This window comes from Balaenoptera acutorostrata, chromosome 14 (genome assembly GCF_949987535.1).
Source record: "Balaenoptera acutorostrata chromosome 14, mBalAcu1.1, whole genome shotgun sequence".
Taxonomy (NCBI): Eukaryota; Metazoa; Chordata; class Mammalia; order Artiodactyla; family Balaenopteridae; genus Balaenoptera; species Balaenoptera acutorostrata.
In genome coordinates, this window is record NC_080077.1 from 81,247,099 (window position 1) to 81,268,462 (window position 21,364).

The 21,364-nt window shown below is 38.8% G+C and overlaps 1 protein-coding gene across 7 annotated transcripts in view; it reads right to left on the reverse strand.

Moving 5' to 3' along the window:
* Positions 1 to 21,364, reverse strand: part of MYO6 (myosin VI) — a 139,759-nt gene that overhangs the window by 72,546 nt on the left and 45,849 nt on the right. For all 7 annotated transcript variants that reach the window (XM_057527753.1, XM_057527752.1, XM_057527751.1 and 4 more), the window contains exons 3-9: positions 20,196 to 20,339; positions 14,938 to 15,007; positions 9,372 to 9,445; positions 6,115 to 6,244; positions 4,082 to 4,187; positions 2,834 to 2,889; positions 139 to 236 (exon numbers count right to left, since the gene is read on the reverse strand). In XM_057527753.1, the coding sequence (XP_057383736.1) occupies positions 139 to 236; positions 2,834 to 2,889; positions 4,082 to 4,187; positions 6,115 to 6,244; positions 9,372 to 9,445; positions 14,938 to 15,007; positions 20,196 to 20,339 (678 nt within the window). The remainder of the gene's footprint in view (positions 1 to 138; positions 237 to 2,833; positions 2,890 to 4,081; positions 4,188 to 6,114; positions 6,245 to 9,371; positions 9,446 to 14,937; positions 15,008 to 20,195; positions 20,340 to 21,364) is intronic.

Sequence of the window (21,364 nt, forward strand, 5' to 3'; positions counted from 1 at the left end):
AACTGTTTAAAAGTAAAAGAGGAAAATTTAAATATATTTGCCATGAGTTCAAGTACAGCACCAATTCTATCAAGACCCTCCCTGTATTTTCCAAAAACACTCCCCAAACATATTACCCCAAAACTCACTCTCACTTACCTTTTCATTGAAATGTATTTCCACAAATTTCCCAAATCGACTGCTATTATTGTTGCGAACAGTCTTTGCATTTCCAAAGGCTTCTAAGAGTGGGTTAGCTATTGAAAAAGAAGTGAAAATACGCCATCAGAAAGTTGGCATTAAGGACAATTACAAAGCAACATGCATAGTATGTTTCCATTTATTAATAAACATAAATAACTAGAAAAGTATTCTCAGAAACTTGTAATGTCAAAGTACAATACATTACAAGTATTCTCACTTGTAATGTCAAATCCCACAAATATTTATTGACTACCACTATTAGTGCAGGCCCTATTAAAGTGCAAGAGATGGAAAAGTTACTCAAAATTTATTAAAAAAAAAAAAAAGTAAGTGTTATGAGAAACACTAAATTTTCAAAAGTCACTAGGTTGCAAAATTTATAACTCAACTTTAAAAATTACTCCCTAAAAATGTTATGGTTTTCACATCAGCCCTACAAGAGCAGTGATGATAGAAAAGAAAACAGCAAGCTTCCTGTGACAAAATACAGGCAATAAGTTATTAGTTGACTTACATTTAAAAATATACATTAATAAAACCTCCAGATTTAACATTTTTACATGCACATCCAACAAAATCTAACAAATAAGCATTTACAGAATTACCTACGAAAGGTTCTCAGAACAATAGTTCTTGAAATTCCAATGAACAAATGTAAAATTTTAACTGTCTTCATTTTATAATTTCACACATTCTCTCTCTCTCTCTCTCTCTACCTGACTGGAAAAGAGCTCCTAGAGTCTATTCTGGTACTCACCAGTCTTAACTATAAGCATACCAGATTAGTGTCAATCTTACTCACATATTCCTTCAATAACCTCATAAATTGCTTCATAGTTTATTGCTAGAATATTTCTTATGAAATCTTTTAAAGTCCATTTCTCTTATTCTACCCACAGTAGAAAGTTTAACTAGTCACTAAACCCTTTTAAAGATCACTCCCACGTTGTTTCACTTGCTAAAATAAGAAAGTATTAAAACTAAAAGAAATATTAGCATGTATTCCTCACCTAAAGATTTCTATGGCCCTGCCAGTTAACATAAACTATTCTCCAGTAAGGGGCTGTAGAGACATTTGGAATAACACTTTCCAACTGTCCTCAACTACAGCACGTTACACATTGCACAGTACGTTCTCATGGAAGAAACCAGGCTTATCTGGTTTCAAAGCAAATCTGTACCTCAAGTAAACAAGTCCGAATATTAATTAGTATTTTATTAAATTAACCCATTATTTGTTTTTTATTTATTCAATTTTAAAGGGCAATTCCCTCACTAAAGGCACTTTACTGTGACTATACCTAGGTGTGTCACAGTAACACAGTGAGAACTGTAGATAAAAATTAGAAAACTATTTATATCAAGAAATATGAAAAATCTTACTGATGCAAACTTTAAAAATGTTTATTAGAGTCAAATTTATATTCATCTACATGCATATTTTACATAATTGTGAAAAAAATGTATGTAACATTTGCCTGCCATGATATAGCGAAATGCATGAACATAAAAGGCCCCTGATAAATTTTTGTTCAACTGGAATTTTTCTTTAAAATGTCAAGAATATTAAAATATGCACCTAGTAGAGCATATAGTTAAGATGCCTGGGTTTATGTCCCATTTCCACAACTGATGAGCTTACTTACTCTTCAGAAAGTTACTTAGACTCTTTCTACCTTACCTTCTCATCTGTGAAGCAGGGATAAAATAGTACTTACCTCGTATTCTACGGAGATTTAAGTTAGGTAACAGATTTTAAGCAAATCAGACAATGCCTAACACATCCCACACATGTCAGTATCATCATCATTATTAAATACTTACTGAAGGGGTGAGAAGAGTGTCCAAAGAGGCGTGAAACACCTCAGAGAACTAAAAGGAGACCAATGTGACGAAAGCTTAAGGCTGCAGAGGAACAACGACTCAATCAGACCAGAGGAGGTGGGGCAGGCCACACAGAGCACTGGAGGTGATGATATGAATTTGGGGTTTTAGCTTGAGAGAAATACGAAGCCAATAAGGGGCTCAAGCAAAAGAGGTCATTCCAACTTCCACACAGAGAATAGGTTAAAGGGCAGCGAGACCATAAGAGGGGAGACCAGACAGGAACCTGTGCTGCAGGAGGTTGCTGTAGACTCAGCGTGACGGCGGCGGAGACCAAACAGGATCCGAGAAGACTCTAAGGGGTGAGCAAGCCCTGACAGCCCGAGGAAGTCAATTTACAGACTCCTGCCTTCCAAGTGTACTCTTTCCTTAAAATGATTTCCCCCAGCACCTCATTTCCAAATAACCCTCTCCCTTTCTCCTTTACAAAAACAAGGTCAACGAAATAAACAGGAGGCAGGAGGGCTTCCTATATTCCTCTCATTCATCCGACAGATATTTATGGAGCATATACTATGTATCAGGCACTATTCCAGGAGTTTGGAATATATAAAATCCCTGCCCTCTTAGCACGTACATGGGGTCAGGGGGGAAGACAACAGACAATAAGTAAATGAGAAGATAACATCTGAGCAAAGATTTGTAGGAGATGTGAGAGTCTTTTGGATCTCCTGGAGAACACTCCAGACCACTTAGAGGATTCTTCTAAGTTAATTTCAGTACACATCTAACAATGGAAAATAAGAATTTTAAAAATTAACAATACCTTCGACAATTCTATCATCAATGTCTTGACCGGTTCCATACGATTCAGTCAGATATCTGTTTAAAATACAGGATTAAAAAAATGCTGGATGAGAATGATATTGCCTGCATTATCTTTCTAATTTTAATATTATTTAATACATCTAAAATTTAAACCTGGATCATGCACGGGAATGCCTTATTTAAAATTTTATATTTAAATGCAACTACTATTCTGTTATAGCTTTTTAAACGTTTAAAATTCTATTTGGATGGCCTTTAACATCTAAATCAGCATTATTTTTAAAACTTTTTGGGAATATTCTGATTTTAACCAACTATTTAGTTGTAAATATGCCACACATTGCACACAGAAATATTCATCTTTGACACTGGGAGGAGGGTTGTGGGGAGGTAGAAATAAGAAGGCCAATCATCATAAACTTAAGGTAAAAAAATGGTTTCAACCATTCTAATGGCAGGACTATTGAAAAAAGAACATAAAGGCTGGATTTTGAAGGAACATTCCAAGATTTCCCTTTTCCTAACCAGCACTGGTCTTCTCCAGGATCCTCATGAGAATAGCATGTCAGAGCTAGATTTCAACAGTCTGCAGCTTAGCTCCCACATGTCTGTTTTTGTAAAAGGGATAGAGCCCACCATTTCAAACTGTCATAAAGCACGCAAGAGTATTCAAAGTCAACGGGTTCAAATCTCAAGGAGATCTTTGTAACTCTTTGCTCATAACATGTTCATGGCAACACTATTCACAAGAGCCAAGAGATGGAAGCAACCCAAGTGCCCAAGTGCCCACTGAGGAATGAATGGGTAAACGAAATGTGATACATACACACGAGGGAATATTACTCAGCCTTAAAAAGGAGGAAAATTCTGACACAGGCCACAACATGGATGAACCTCGAGGACATCATGCTATGGAGGATAAGCCAACCACAGAAAAACAAAAAGTATATGATCCACTTATATAAGGTATCTAGAGTAGTCAAAATCATAGAGGCAGGAAGTAGAATGGTGGTTGCCAGGGGTTGGGGTCAGGGGAAATGGGGAGTTGTTTAACGGGTACAGAGTTTTAGTTTTGCAAGATGAAAGGTTCTGGAGACTGGCTGAACAACAATGTGAATATACTTAGCACTAGAACTGTACACTCAGAAGTCGTTAAGATGGTAAATTTTATGTTATATATTTTTTTACCACAATTAAGAAAAATCAACCCGCTCAAAATATTCTAGGTCAGATAAATACTCCTCACCTTAGAACAAATTTTGTATTTTCCGTTTTGCCAGCTCCTGATTCTCCAGATACAATGACAGACTGACTCATCTTGAGCACCTTCATGTCTCGAAAAGCCTTATCAGCTGGGGTCAAAATAATACATTAGCGATGAACAGTGTATTAAATACAAAATTTTCCAAATGATAGAAAGTCCATTTACTATCAAAAAGCACTTGCTCCTAAAGAAATTATAATGTGTGTTTACAGTTACCAAAATTTTTAAATAAAATCATTGAAAAGTGTTCAAAACATCTCTAAAGGTATTTACGTTAAATGTTCTCTCTAGTTATCCTGACAGCTAAGTAATATGAAATCAAATAAACAACTCTTATGTTTGTACTAGAATGTCTCCACATTATGAGCTGTGGCTCAGCTTTTCCTAATACTAGAGCAGACCTGCAGAGAGACGAAAAATGCTCACTATGCATAACTAATGACATCCCCGGAGAAAAAAGCAAGAAGTAACGAGCTACCGCTACCAATCAAGAAATCTGGCAGCCAAAATTTCTGCTGGAGAAAAAAAAAGGCATAACTGCACAATAAATCTGTGGGTTTTTTCCTGTAATACTACTATTAAATTTAAACATCGTGTAGAATTTTTCAGCATTTCAAAAACAGGCAAAATTAACTGCTTTAAATTTTTTAGATTTGTGATTATTTATATATACAATTTTTAACTATCTGCATTACACTCCAACAATTTAGACTATAAAATGTCTTTAAGACTCCACAGACAAGATGAGTACAATTCAATTCTATTAAAGTGGGCTCAAATTAAAACAATTTTGATTAAAAATTAGGTCCTGACAAACTTAGCCCTATAAGGCAACTATTTCTCGCCTCAGACATGTGCTACCCATACCAATGAAGAAAGCTCTACTAATGGCTTTTACTCTAAGGGCCAAATGCACACTACACACAAGAGTATTCACATCCCTTTGACCAATTTATCAGCAATCTGTTCCACCCACCTTTGTGGAATCGTTGTAACAACTTTTTTAGCAGTAAACAACTAAAAACAAAAGCCGGTTTATTTACATTTTAAACATGTAACTTGCTCACATTGAGGTTCTAAGGATTTTGCACCATTTAGCCAGCTGATAGAACACACACCCATGCCCATCAGAGCATCACAGAACCAGAAGTCAATGTGCAGCTGCACTGGACTTGCTGTACACACTCACTCTTGCCTAGTAGCACACAGTACACGGTCAGCCAAATCTAGAGGTGAAGCCCGGTTAGGCCATAATACAGGTACAAAGAGAAAGCCCAAAGAGAAACTAATTGCACTAAGAACCAGAACCAAAACGGTTCTGGTTGCACTAAGAACCAGAACCAGCTATGTCTGAATCCCAAGGCTTAGCTAACATCTCTGTACCTGCAGCCACCAGCTACGGGGGACGCCTGTCAAATAACTCCCTCTCTGCTCCTCAGAGCTAAAGTGCTTTGAGATGAGACAGCGCCTGAGAAAGGCAGAGACAGATGTTGCTGCCTTCCCACACGGATCCCCCAGAGATAGGAAGCATGTATCACTGTCGATCCTTTACAGTGTACAGAGCCCTGATGCGGGGCAAAGCACGGAAGACGTCTGCGCTCACAGCTCCTTTCTAGCCCAGGTAACGCGCTCACTAGTGATGACCTGGGTAACAGCAGACAGCCCGGGCCTCCTTCCTAGTTGTGGAAGGAGGACACTTTTCAGGTGGAGTCAGAAGAAAACAATAGGTCAGCTTTTACTATGAACTACTTTCAACTGGGTGGACGCGCTTAAGACGACACGGGCCTTTAACAAAGGTAATGAGGTACAACCGCCCCATGAGTTGGCCGCAAAAGCATCTTCCCCACCCTGTGTGAATACATGCCCCTGACGTGGTGATACATTCGGGATGCACACGAGCCCTCCAAAATACGTATTCAATGCATGGTATCTCTCTTATTAACCCAAAAGAAAAACGGAGTAAATTTGAACAATTTAAAGAAAAATAAATATTAAGATACAATTAAATTACTTACCAATTGCAAAGACATGAGGTGGCATCGTCCCAAGAGATTTTCCTTGGTACGACTTTATTGTTTCTGAAGAATATATTTTAGGTATGTCAAAGTATGGGTTCACTGCAATCAGAATGTTGGCCACATACGTCTAAGTGGGAAAGACATAAACATAAAATTTTCCAATTACTGTTTACATTTAAAACCAAACAAGGGTCACAGGAGAAAGAACACACAGCAAATAGACACCCCCAGTTCTCTCTCTAAGTAGAACTCCTAAATCTGCATTTCTGGACCTAAATATTCCCTGATCTCTACAGGACCCATATTTCTCTAACTCTTAATAAATATTTACATCTTCTTAACCCATAGCCATCTAAAGCTCAGCACATCCAAAATCAAAATCATCTCTCTTGACCTCCCTTTGCCTCAAAGGAAACATGCGCCTCCCACCCCCCCCCTCCCAGGTTCATCACTACCAGGTCTGCATGGGCAGAGCTGAGTCTACACCTCCATCTCAGACACCTTCTGTTGACTCCACTTATGACATCTACTCTATGCCTACAGCCTGAGTTTTGCTAATTTGTATTCCTCGCCTAGACTACTTTCTTCACCCTGCTACTAAACAGTTTAACATAGCTCACAGGACCCTCTAGGCCCTGAAGAGTTTAACATAGCTCACAGGACCCTCTAGGCCTATGTCCATCACTGAAAGCCAAGGACTGATTTAGCTCACTTGGTCCCAGAGTTTTGCAAAACAGCATATGCGCTAACCATTGCCTAGAATACTGACGGGCTAAATCTTTAATGAGCAAGTGAAGCTTGCTTTTAAATCTGAAATTTAACTGTGGCTTCAAAAGACCAGAAAAATGCCACCAATAGGATTTATAAAATTCCTCGTGGGTAGAAAGAGAGTTGTGGTTTAGCAATTAGTTGTGGTTTACTGGCCAAACTAGGGCACACAAGACCATGTTTTTCTCTTTTCTGCTTCTAGTTGTGGAAGGGAAATGATGCAGAAACCCCGAACTCTCAGCCGACTCATCTAAAATTCCATGAATGTTCCCAAAGATGTTTCCTGGAGTTGGGCAAAAAATAAGAAATTCCCGATAATAATGTTTCTATGGGAAACAAAAGGAAAGTAATAGAGACTTTAGTAACCAAGGGAAATGTTAAATGTGAGTTAGCTATTGTTCTACTCAAATCTAAGGGAGGATGGTGGCAACTCTGGTTGGCGAGACGTATAAAAATATCCAATTTAAACTATTCTGAACTGCTCGCCTCTCTTGCATATATTATGATAATAATAACTCTATTTGTGTATTACTGATATTTAATGGTTTTATAACTAAAAGGCATAACTGGCTAGGCAAAAACCCACCAGTCACGGCTTTCATTAACTTTGAAAATACTGGTTTTCCAAACAGGATCTGATGATCCTAAACAGCCACTATCTAACACTATCTAACAACCGCATACACATCTTAGGAAAAGAAGGCAATAACAGCTAGGAATAACCTTAAAATTCTCCAGAGTGATGCAGACATTATACATGAGAAACAAAAACTTAAATTTCACAAATAGGTAATTATTTCTATCAAGCATGGGATTTAGCAAAGACTTGCAGGTCAACTAAACATAATGTGAAAAAAAGAAAACTAATTTTTTTGAAAGTACAATGAATTCTGCATGTAAACCTTCAGCTATCAATGGTCACAGTCAGCAAACGTAGCACCACTGCAGCACAGGAAGCCTTAAAAGACCAACAAAAATCCCATGGGTGTGAAGCTTTCCTATAAACATCCCAAATAAAAACAAAGTATCTCAATTTCTTTGAATAAGATCATTCTGTAAAGGTAACTTAAAATTTGTAAACTTCAAGAAAAAGATATTAAAACAATTAAAATTTTCTCAAATAAATAAGATTGTTCCACTACCACCAAGTGATGTTAGACATGTAAAGAAAAAATAGTGGCCAGTTCTACTTGAAAGATGGTTACATCTAAATCAACTTTTACTGACTTATTACAAGTTAAGCTGCTTTAACAAACAAATTTTTAAAATTTTTATTATTTTAGTACCTAAAACAACATTTAGCACACATTAGATACTCAATATTAGTATGCTGATCAAGTGAATTTTGCTTCTAAATATATTTTTAAATAAGAATAGCCGTATATATATATATGTGTGTGTGTGTGTGTGTGTGTGTGTGTGTGTATATATATATATTAACCGAAATACACTATTTAGTTGATTTTGAGAAAAATCAAGGAGGAAAGGAAAGACTTAATAACTATGTATAACCGAAAGACAGCAAGTAAACTCTTCTGGAAAAGACTAGATTAGTTCTATTTCCCAGCTGTCATTACTTGGACAGATGGAAAAGACTAAAGGTAATTTAGTCAGAATTAAGTAAGTACAATTAGGCAAATTGATAGCGATATAAAAGATTAAGAATGTCACTTGATCTAGGAAGTGTCAAAGAAGCTATGTGTTTTCTTCGTTCAAAAATAATGAAGAGTCCCATCTTTATAACAGGAGGCCTACAGTGCGGTAATTTACCTCCAGCCAACAAAGGGATATACAGAACTCATATGTGCCCAATGAATCATTATAATTAAAACAGACTAGTTAAGTATCCATCTGAATGATTTGGTACAAACCCTATTTCCATTAAAAGCATTGTCTTTCATTTTTAAGTATCCTGGGTTTTTAGGGTAAGTTATCTATTTGGAATGAAATATTGCAACTATTCAGGCTCTGTGATCAGCATTTCAGTGTTCTTGATATTTCCTCACGTACTGCCTTCTATTCTAATTCACACTGTTTTGTCTTCCAAGTTTTTAATTTCAATACGTATGCCTTATAGTCTGCCTTAAACGTTTTGCAGAACAATGTGGAAACTGCATCAATTAAACAGATCTACAGATATATGCCAAAAGTTAAAAAATCAAAACTCAAAATAATTAGTGTTTGTTTTTTAAAATATCCATATTGGATAGTTTTAAGTCTGAATGATATTAGATGATGCTCTGCATTCATCATTTCATTCTGCAAATATTTATTAAGTGCCTACTATGTACCATGTGTGGTCTAAGCCCTGGTGTTAGAGCAATAAATCAGAAAAGAATCCTTATCCTCACGGAGCTCACCCTCCGTTCAGCAGGCTCAGATCAAGTACGATTTCCTGTTAGAAAATCTCAAGTTCGACAGAATCAAACAGTAGCACGTAAAATAATTATTCGCACAAAAACTTAACGTACAGGTAAAATACTTACGTAAATTCTGTCCTTACTGTATCGAACTTTGATATTGTGGAGCAGTGTGGCTTCATTCAAATACATTAATGAACCTGAGACGGAAAATTTGTAAATCATCAGACATTTGAAGAAAGAAAGTAAAATAAAGCAATGCCATCTTAATCTGAATCACTCTGATCCAAGCTAAAATTCACCTGTTAACGTTAGATTTAATTCCATCTTTTTTCCTGGTACATGTAAACCCCAGAGGCTGATTTAAAATGTATCTAGTTTACATATGTGTGACAGTGATATTTTTAAACAATAAATTTCCAGCGAGGTGAGTACCTCTAGTTAGTACCAGGTGAGTACAAAAAACCGAGGACAATTCAAGTGGAAAAAAAGAACTACTTTAGATAGTGCTGATTTTAATACATTTTGACACAAAAAAGATTAGTAGACGACACTAATCCCATCTGATGCTCAGAATTTTACAGGAAAAACACAAAAGATAAAATTTTAGAATGGGAAGGGATCGTGTCATTCAGGCAGTGCCTCACGACTGACAGACTAAACAAGAATCCTGAAGAAATCTGTACGTCTTAAACCAGGATATGCAGCTAACTGACAGCAGCATCAGGGTAGAAATCTTGTTTTTCTAACGTCTGTCCTCCTAACGCTCTGACACATCCTGTTCTCCCAGCCTGATCTACTGCCCCGGCCCTCAGTCCCCTGAGCTCCATTTCCACGTTGCTACCACGCACTTGAGCAGACAAGCCCACTCTTCCCCCAGCCACTCTGCTTCCATTATCAGCACCACCGTTTCTCACTCATCTATTCTGCAAGCCTTAGTCTATACTAGGACCATCCTCTCTCCCCCTCCTTGCTCTAAGCCCATTTCCAAGTCTTTATACATGTGATAAAGTATAGCACAGCACCAGCTTCATGGTAGGCACTCAAAATTAGCACAATCTGAGTCTCTGAAATGTCTCTCCTTTCCTTCCATTTCCACAGCCCCAATCCCAGTTTAGGCGTCGCCACCTCTTCTGTAATCACAGCAGCCTCTCACTTGTCTACTGCCGCAGTCTCTCTCCTCTCTAACCCAGATTGCTCAGTGCATTAATCTAACCACACTAGAGCCCTGACTAAACCTCTCTCTTCCTCAAAACTCAGCAGTGGGTCTCCGTCAACTACCAAATCCATGTTCAAGTCTGATATTCAAGGCCCTTAGTAAACCTGCATTCAACTGACCTTTTCATATAATTTTCCATAACTCCCTTTAATATGGTCTAACCTGCAGGCAGACTAAACCATTTACCAAACTCAACTATCATGCATGCATTGGGCTGCACCTCTGTATTTCTAGGTATCAAAAATCTACCTATCCTTTAAGGTCAGTTCAAAGACTATCCCTCAAATGACACCTCCCCATTCTCACTACCCCACCACCACTAGGATTACTTGCTCCTCTGTACTTTCGTTATGGGGCTTACCACAGGATGCCAGTCTTGTGATGACAGTTCTGTATATCTGGTTTTGGCTTCTATACCGGATCCCTGAGGGCAGGGCCCTGCCTGATTCATTTGCTTGTTTGCTTGATCCCTCACTGAAGTTGTATATATGCCTACACTGTATGTATATATAAAACCTACAATGCAACACCCGACCAATTCTGTCAAACAAGAGCCCGTTGCTCTACCTGCCTCAACAGACTGCCCGTGCTTCTGCACTCACACGACGCAGCCAGTTCACACCGCAAGGACACGGGCCTCACTGTTTTCTAATGCCACTTACAGCAGAAAAATACAGAGTAAGAAGTGGGTGGAGGCCCCTGACAGTTGAAGTGCAGCCCTCCTTTCAGTTGAGGAAAGATGTGGAGAAGGCAGGCGGCAGGGGGTATCTCGTGTGGGCTTCGGTCCCCTACTTTCTATACCCCTGCGCTTCTTCCACCCCCGTCCCCAGGAGCTTGATCTACAAGCTGCCTTTCCTTACGCAAAGCACAACATCGAACCGCTCGCCCATCGCTCAGCTTCCTCTGAAACTGCCCGGCTGCGTGATGCTACTCTCTCTGCTTCCTGTAAGTAAGAAGGCCTAATGCCACGACACGGCTCCCCTAGAAGAGCTAATCATACGAACCTACGTGGCATGCGGACGGCTGCTCGCCCTTCTTTCTCTACCTCCTCCCATACTCGCCACCAGCCTTCTCAGGGATACCTGGTAATCCAACCAAATAAATCCCCCACTGCTGCCCACCGACAGATGGATGGATAAAGAAGGTGTGGCACATATATACAATGGAATATTACTCAGCCAAAAAAAGAAACGAAATTGAGTCATTTGTAGTGAGGTGGATGGACGTAGAGTCTGTCATACAGAGTGAAGTAAGTCAGAAAGAGAAAAACAAATACCGTATGCTAACGCATATATATGGAATCTAAAAAACAAATGGTTCTTAAGACCCTAGGGGCAGGACAGGAATAAAGACACAGACGTAGAGAATGGACCTGAGGACATGGGGAGGGGGAAGGGTAAGCTGGGACGAAGTGAGAGAGTGGCATGGACACATATACACTACCAAATGTAAAACAGATAGCTGGTGGGAAGCAGCCGCATAGCACAGGGAGATCAGCTCTGTGCTTTGTGACCACCTGGAGGGGTGGGATAGGGAGGGTGGGAGGGAGGGAGATGCAAGAGGGAGGAGATATGGGGATATATGTATACACATAGCTGATTCACTTTGTTATACAGCAGAAACTAACACAACACTGTAAAGCAATTATACTCCAATAAAGACGTTAAAAAAAAAAAATCCCTCACTGCTGAAATATCTGCCAATGACAATAAAAATTTGGACCAGAGGGTCTTCCTCTTAAATTATGCTACTCAGACTACTCCATTTAAATAAAGACACAGAAAAGGAAAGACAGAAAGGAACATGTACGACCCTCAGCTTGCCAGAATGGGAAATGCTAAGTCTCAGTGGCCTTTGCATCCCTGAAGGCACGACCTAGGGATGCTCAGAGGGTCTTGGAAATCACCTCCTGCTCCACCGAATTCCCTCCTCCCCTCCTCTCGTAGTGGCCACCCCAGGGCTACTTGGTGGGGCTACTGACATGCAATACTTTCGGCGAGCTGTTCGCCTTTTATGCCTAACTATTCATTGATTTAACTGTACACTCGATATCAAAAATTTTTAAATAAGACATAATAAAAGAATGAACGTCTTTGTTTCTTTATAAACTCCGTAAGAAGAATTTTGGTATAATTAATATATACTGAGGACACCAAAAGTTTCTAATGAAGACTAGATATCACTCAATTATTAAATTTAGGAATCTGACTAGGGAGTTATCTAAGCATTTAAGATTCTACTTATTTGTTACAGTTCTGGTTCGCTGAGAGAAAAAAAAGAACCCACAAACAACTTCAACACAGTAGATGTCAATCAATTCTATCGTTACACTGCTGTAGAAGTCATTCCATTACTGAAAAAGAGACTGAACCAGGCAACTTCGGGGATTCTTTCCAATATTATAGTTTATACTTTATTATTCTCGACTTCTAACAGGGATCATTCACGAAGATTATTACATGCCATGTAAGTAACAGTAGCTTAAAAATTAGCACAAAAAATTGCTTATTTTAATTACCAACCTCACATCCCTGAACTACTTTCCTATTCTGGCATTAATCCTCAAGAGTCAAGTAAAAAGGCAAAGTTAACATACTAAACTCCACACATAAAACCCTTCACATAGAAAACCTGGAGCTAAAACTAAAGGTAATAAATTCTGCTATATTACGAGGGCACTACCAGAAGTCAACTCGTGGGTCTGTTTCAACAGAACCTTTATCACATAGTTCAGGATGTTCTATAGACATCAAGCTTTTTATCATTACATTATTACCGTGATGCAGAGAAGAGGAAAGGATTTTAGAAATACGCACGTGAGACCCAAACAAACAACGCCATGCGTCACTTGGCGGAGGACAGTGGTGTAGTGGGCAACCAAGCCTCAGGCAAAAGGACTAAACTACTAAGTGACGGAACCACTTTCGCTGGAAAACCTGCATTCTAAACTCAACCGTTAGAGCTGCGTTCGTGATGTGGTTTCAGAAAGGGGACATCAGGTAGGGCTGGACTGTGCGGTGAGGACAGGTACATCCTCAGCAACATTCCTGCCGTCTGGCATCACCAAAGTCAACACCTGCAAGAAGCAGCACATCTCCACCAAGACCAGGGAAACTGCACGGTTAGACAAGTCCACCACCATGAAACAATCAGAGGGAGACTGCTTTAAAATATTTAAGAGAGGGATTAAAAGTAATTCGACATCATTTATTATGTTTAGCTCTATGTGGATACATAAACCAGAAAACATTATTTTGATATATGAAAAGGACTGATTCCAATTCCGAATACCCTAGCAAGTTTTAACAGAAAAGAATTTTCTCTTATTTTACATACGATAGAATCTCGTTCCTTTCTGCTGTTGTTCTGATTGCTGTTCAGAAAAATATTATCCCATCAGACAAACTCTCTAGCAATTTTGGAAAGGAAGGGAGCGCCCCATTTTTTCTCCCTGTCTCTTACACCTAATAACAACAGATACCGTCTATTGAGAGGCTGTGAGAGGTCAGGCGCTGCACCAAGCATTTTAAATGTATCATCTCTAAGCACGAAACATAAAAATCATTACTCCTGTTTTCCAGACGAGAAGCTCAAAGGGGAGAGAGGAACTGCCTACGGGCACACAGCTTCCTAATAGCACAGTCAGAATCTGAACTCGGGGCTCCCCCATTACTCCTGCATTCCACGTCACACAGGGGGATCTCACAGGCTTACTCAAATGCGAACTCCAGAGAAAACCAATAAGGACAAAATATATTCCTCTCTCCTACCTCTCTTACTTAATTGCAGAGTTTTTAATGCCAGATACATTTAACGAAACCCAGGACAACTGGACATGATTCTTAAATATCGCCACATAAAAAAGGAAACATGATTACCGCTTTATCTTGAAAATGTAAGAATAAACATGGCCTATTGCTCTGGATACAGTATTTTTTCACCAAAAATTCTAAGATAGTTAGTTGTACGTCGAATTAATGTTGCACTTTAATCCAACGTTCTGAAATCAATTTTCAATTAGTACTTATTACGTAGTATTTTTTTTTAATGTCTGTTTCCTTCAAAGGGCGACACTAAATGGGTCCTCTTGACTCAACTTCCAAATTACTGAACCACATATACAACTATAAAAATCATCTGATTCCAGATGATTCAGAGGTTCAAAAAAACAAAAACAAAAAACATAAAACCAAGAGATCTTTAGTTCAGGCTTCATAGTTAGTAAATGATTACCATTCGCTGTATTTACACAACTGAGTTAACACTAAAAAGATATTCAGGAGACCCCTTCACCAAAGTGCAAATGTGAGAGAACAATGCATCTAGGACTGTGGGGCCCCGGAACCTTCAGGTCAAAAGGCAACATTTCTTCTGAACAAGGACAGTGTGCCCTGTAACATAATCACTCACGTACTTTTTGAAGGAACAGTTCCCTTTTCTATGATGGGAACTAGTTTTTTAATTGATACTTACAGTTATCTTCCACATCTTTTTTACTGTCCTCTTCTGCAGGGAACACTTGGTTTATGAGAGCCAGAAATGTCTAAAAAGCAAAACAAGAGCTCATTAAACGAGAAGCTTACAAATAGTAAGAAAGATAAAGGAGCTTAACTGACGGCATACATTGAAATAATGGCAATAATATGCTCTTCATTAAAATGTAATACAAGATCCTACTACTAAACAAGTCATTACTCACATATATTATCCATTATTACTATGAACATGAAATCAATAACGGAAATCAATAAAACAAAAACAAAACCTGTGCTGTAACACCTAGAGTGGGACAAAACAAGAAGTATATTAATAAGTTTACATAGGTATGCTATTGAACAACTTTTTAAAAAAATAAAAATTTTAATGTTTAGGTATACAGCAATTTTATTGTTTTAAAAAAGGAAAAAAGTAACATCCAATCAATCAGATAACACCAACAGACCATAATTTAATTAATGCTATTGTCTGAGTAAAACACATTAGACACAAATTCCTGCACAGGAATGTGTCAAAAATATAAACAGTATCCAAAACTATTAGGTCCATAATATTACAGATATCCATGAATAAGTTGGTGTTTATTATATCATTTAAATACTATGGCAGAAACTCTAGAATTAAGATAGTATCTTGTAAGAGAGAAGAAATGATCTCAAATTACATCTAAAGAGAATTAAATTTTCTCCATGCCATTCTAATAGTTACCTATACATTTCTATTTCTCAAACAATTACAGTTACTCCTGTGGTTGAAGCTTCCATCCATATCAAACCAATCTCTAAGGAAAACCTGTTCAATTATTTTAGAATATTTGTAGGTCTGTATATGTATATATATGCAAGAGTATAAGACAAGGCTACTGCTATAGTTCACAGAGGAAAATCCAGGCTGCTAGTGTTACCTCAATTCAAAGTCATACCCAAATTAGAAAACTGTTATGCCCTGAAAACTCTAGCAGTTAATTATTTGGAACCCACTACACATGTTCTTAATGGTATAAATGAGGAAAGGTTTAAAGGATAAATCACAAATTCAGAACTAATCCATAATGTACATTGAGTATATTATGGTACTATAAAACAATCCACAATTTATAACAATGATTCTACAGGAGAAACACGTTCAGAAATAACTGCTAATGTCACAGATCTACGTGCCACTTTCACAGCCTCAGCAATGGGGCTAAAGCCTCCCCAGACTCCAGGTGTTGGCTGCATAAATGGGGTGCAGGACACAGAGTTCCTAGAATGGGAAGGTTAATAATCTTGGGGCTGAAAGGCCTGTAATGAGTCTAAAAGATAGTTTCTCTCGATCCTTTTTCACCCCCCAAGTGATCACCAGCCAGCCCCCCATCTTCTTCTCCCCTTTACTACCTACTCAGTGACAAGGAGGAAACTTGTTTCATTAAGGCAATTGTTTTCTCTAGGAGGAAGGAGGCTTTTTCTCCTATCAAGAGATCACAGTAAACACCTACCACCCAGCAAACACAGTGCATCCAGCTTCATGACAACATGGACAAAGAAAACAGCCCCTGCACTCGAGAGAAGATTACAGTCTAGCAGGGAAGGGGAGAAATGTAAACAAATGTCTCCAATAGCGTTACGGGAGGCTAAGAAGGGATACCACTCCTCAAAGGAAAGAGTAGTCAACAGTCAACTCCACTGCATGGGAGGAGGAGGAAGAGACAGGGCGTCCGTGGAAAAATTTCATAAAGGAGGTGACCTCAGTCACTCCTGAGAGGTGAGTTAGTATTTGCTAAATAAGCACAGAGCTGCGGAGAGCGGCATTCCAGGCTCTGTGTGTCGCTGCTCACAGCGACACACAGAGCCCAGCACCACCTGGCTCCCTGAGGACCTGATAAACCCTGGGAGGGAGGCTGGAAGAGGAGGAGAAAGACACGTAAGACTAATAAGCATAAGGGCAAGAGAATGAGGGGGAGACTGCTGGTTGACAAAAGACAAGACTAGCAACATAGACAGGGAAAAGGAAATGTAGACCCTTAAATGCCATGTGTTTAGGGCTTTAGCCTGCAGGCCAGTCCGCTGCAAATATGGAACATGAAATCAATTGAGAGGTTCAAGATGGCATTTTTAACACAATAAAAGATATTAGAAAACATCAGAATGCATCACATATGGTAAGGATGTTGCATTTGAATACACTCACACATGATACATACACTTGTTGACATGTAAAATCTATCTGTCGTCAATACACACGTACACACACATGAATAATACATATACCTAATGCGATTTCAAATCTATTTCTTACGACGGGCCACGACTGAAAAACTTTAAAAGGCACTGCTATCAACAAAGACAGGTTCCCCACTAGAGCTCATCACTCCCTCTTCTATGCTTCCACTGTATCAGCAAACAGATGTACTTGACTTGTCGCTGCTTTACGCACTTCCTTCATTTTTAAATGCTGATGATCTCTACTCCATGAATCATCTACGCAAAAGACTGCTTCTCTTACGGATCTTTTTAACCACACGGTTGTTATGACACTTTACAATTTATTAAGACCCTGATCAGAAAGTGGGGGCAGGGAGGGGATTAAGATGAAAAGAAATCCCTGAGAATTTGTTAACTTTCAAAAAGATTTTGTGAAAAGAAGCTTCAACTTTAGTTTATAAATAATCTATGATCCATAAAGTTTTCATGACTCCACAACTTGAATTTTAAGTGTTTTTATTGGTTCTATGTGTGCACCTGATTAATACTAATAAGGCACAGTTGAAAGCACAAAATACTTAAACTATAAAAAAAACATATACCCGTAAATAAAGTTTCTTCTATCCCTGAACTGAATTATTTTGTTACTTATGGATATAAAAGAATACATATAACGAAATATAAGTAGGAAACATACTTTTCATTTCATTTGGGGCCTTTGATTTACTGTGCTTATAAGATATGTTAAAGAAAAATGAAAAACAGACTTTGAAAGATAATGAAAGGCTCACTGAATTTCTGTCACCCCAAAACATGCTACTTTGGCATATTGATTATCTTGAGTTAAAGGCACTTGACAAACAACAGATGTAAGAAGGGCACTCTGACCCTTTTTATTCCTGAGAGCAGGAGATAAAACTCCCACGTGTGAGGTGCCCTCGCTCTACCAGGAGGAAAGAAGACATTCTTATCACCAGCGGAGGGAATGGAGACCAAGAGAAATCTGTACAAACAAACCTTGCCTTGTCAGACTAACCCTTATCTTCCTAACCACTTCTCCACCATTTACCACCCCTAGCCCAGACCCCTTTGTCTTATCAATTCTTCACAAATGTATTGTTTCTTTGTCTAAAAGATATAAAAGCTTCCTGCTCTGGTCACTTCTTCAATTCTTCATTCTCTTGTGAAGGCTGCTATGTACATGTAAAAATCTGATAAAAGTTGTATGCTTTCCTACTGTGAATGTGTCTTATGTCCATTTAATTTTCAGGCCCAGCCAGAGACCCAAAAGGGTACAGGAAAATTTTTCCTCCCCTACAACTTCAAATATATAAAAATAATTTGAGTTTTTTTTTTTAATTCTTTCTTTTTTTAGAACATGTACTGCATTGTAAGTACAAATAGGTACTTGTTAATAAGAGGAAAAACTAGAAACACTTTGTCTTTTCTTTCCTGAGGGTATCTTTAATTGGCCGCCGCTAACATGGCAGATTATATATTATGCATTTAGGTTCCTGGGTTGTTTACAGTAACAGAATAGTTTTCTCTGTGAAGGGACCTCATGAGAGATCCACCTTGTTTTTCTAAGGTTCCCAGAAGGATGGCAGTCATATGGCATTAGTTAACCATGTATCAGTAGAACATAAATTATTCATGAACACTGGCAGAGTCTAAAGTAAACAGAAATGACATCAACAAATTTAATTTAGTCAGAGGTTCTGTTTAACGGGAACATTTATTAAACTGAAAAGTGTTAAGCTCTCCCACAAAACAGGCCCTACAGTCCCCAGGAAGGCTGAAAAGACTCCAAGTCACTTTTCCCCCATACTTTCATTTTGTTATATTGTCTAGTCTATGTCTAAGCCTAAAAGGAAATAGATACCATGTATACAAAATTAAAGTATGCTTTTATGTTTTAAAAAGTACCATTACAACAAAAATAATAACAGACAGTTATGTTTAAGACTTAAATATCTTTATTTAATAGAAATATTTTTACTACAATCACATGATAATAAATTTAAGTAAATAAAAAGCTTTTTAAAAAATAATTAACAGCAGATGTAAGCTATTATATATAGAATGGATAAACAACAAGGTCCGGGCTTCCCTGGTGGCGCAGTGGTTAAGAATCCGCCTGCCAATGCAGGGGACATGGGTTGGATCCCTGGTCCGCGAAGATCCCAAATGCCGTGGAGCAACTGAGCCCATGTGCCACAACTACTGAGCCTGCGCTCTAGAGCCCGCGAGCCACAACTACTGAAGCCTGCGTGCCACAACTACTGAAGCCCACGCACCTAGAGCCCGTGCTCTGCAACAAGAGAAGCCACTGCAATGAGAAGCCCGCGCACCGCAACAAAGAGTAGCCCCCGCTCACCTCAACTAGAGAAAGCCCGCGCGCAGCAATTAAGACCCAACACAGCCAAAAATAAAATAAATAAACTTTAAAATAAATAAATAAATAAGGTCCTACTGTACAGCACAGAGAACTATATTCAATATCCTGTGATAAGCCATAATGGAAAAGAATATTTTTAAAAAGTGTGTTTATGTGTATACCTGAATCACTTTGCTGTACAGCAGAAATTAACACAACATTGTAAATCAACTATACTTCAATAAAAAAAGATTAAAAAAAGAATTATCCGGGAGCTAAAGCAAAAAGCAAAATTTCATAACATAATCCCATTCACTTTTTATATTTTTACTTGGTAACATGTTGAATACAGCACAGATATATTCATAACTTTAGTTATACGGCTTAAGGAATAAAAAATGTTATTGTTTATATTTTGTTATATAGCTATTTCTTCTTAAGAATATGCTAATGAAAGGCTCACTAAATTACTGTCTGATTTTACGACGGGACACCATTTTCCCCCTAGGGTATGCACTTCTGATTTAATCACACAACTCAGGAGAAAACTAGGATTCACTGACCAGAAAACTGCTTTCCCCTATACTGTGCTAAAAAAATACCTACTTCATTGAAAAAGGGAGATACCTACAGACACAAATCAAATTTTGAAATCTTTCTGAGGAACTTCTTACCTTGCCTTTTTGGTTCAAGGGTTCAATCGTTAAGCTGTCAGGGCCAATATCCACGATATTGCCCATCTGAAATCCATCCGTAGGGTGCGGTGCCCAAACGGGCTTCCCGTCCTCCATTTCTGAAGGGAGCTTATCCACTATCTCCTGTTTCAAAGGAACGAACAAAGCAACGTGAGTAACTCTGCAAATGAAAAAAGATAACAATCTTTTTTTTCAGTTAACATGTAAATCGCGACTCTTAGAAACACACGAGCACCCCTGCACGGGTAATCCCCGCCCCCTGCCATCCCGCTGCACCCACCCCCCTGTACCGCCTGTACAGAGGGACCAAGCAGAGGCTGCTCTGCCCGCCGGGAACACCTGCTTTGCCACCGTCTTCCTTCGGTGGTGACCACAGTGAGAACCAGCTACACTTTGAGCAGCGCAGAAAGAGAGAGCAACGGTCACAGTTTTTAACCTCTTGCCCACTGTAATTTACACTAGCGCTCCTTTTTACTGCCTGAAGTCTTCCAGATTGCACAATAAATTAAACAGTCATCCGAAGAAGAGATGTTATGGTGTGGAGTTAGCTAAGACTTGAACAGTAAGTCTATCTTAGACCTAAGGGATAGAAATGAGACACAGGAGAGGTTACTTCCTCTGGGAGACTTTCCCTGACAGGCTGAGACTACAGGCCCCACCCCTGTGCGCCCTGGAGGGATGCCCACAGAACCGCTGAGCTTACTGCTTTGTCGCCTTCTTATTTCTTTTCTGCAGTAAAACTTACATACAGTGAAATGTACAAATTCTAAGGATACAAGTTGATGAGTTTCCACACGTGGACATACCCGTTCAACAAACACCCCAAATCAACAGACAGAACCTTTCCATCTCACCAGAAAGTTCCCCTGTGCCTCCTTCTGGTCAATCCCTACCTCCACAAGCACCCACTGTTCAGCACGCATGCTTCTGTGTACGGTTTCTTTCATCCAACAGAATGTTCTGACGTTCAGCCAAGCTGCTGTGTACACTAACCCACTGAATCACATGCCACAGTTGTCTACCTGCTGTCCTGGACACGAACGTTTAGATTGTTTCCAGGTTTTGCCTAGTTTGAATTCCAGGCTAGTTTTTCAAGTATTCCTAGAAAGCTGCTTTCATGCTTGGCATTCTCAGACCTAACGTTTACA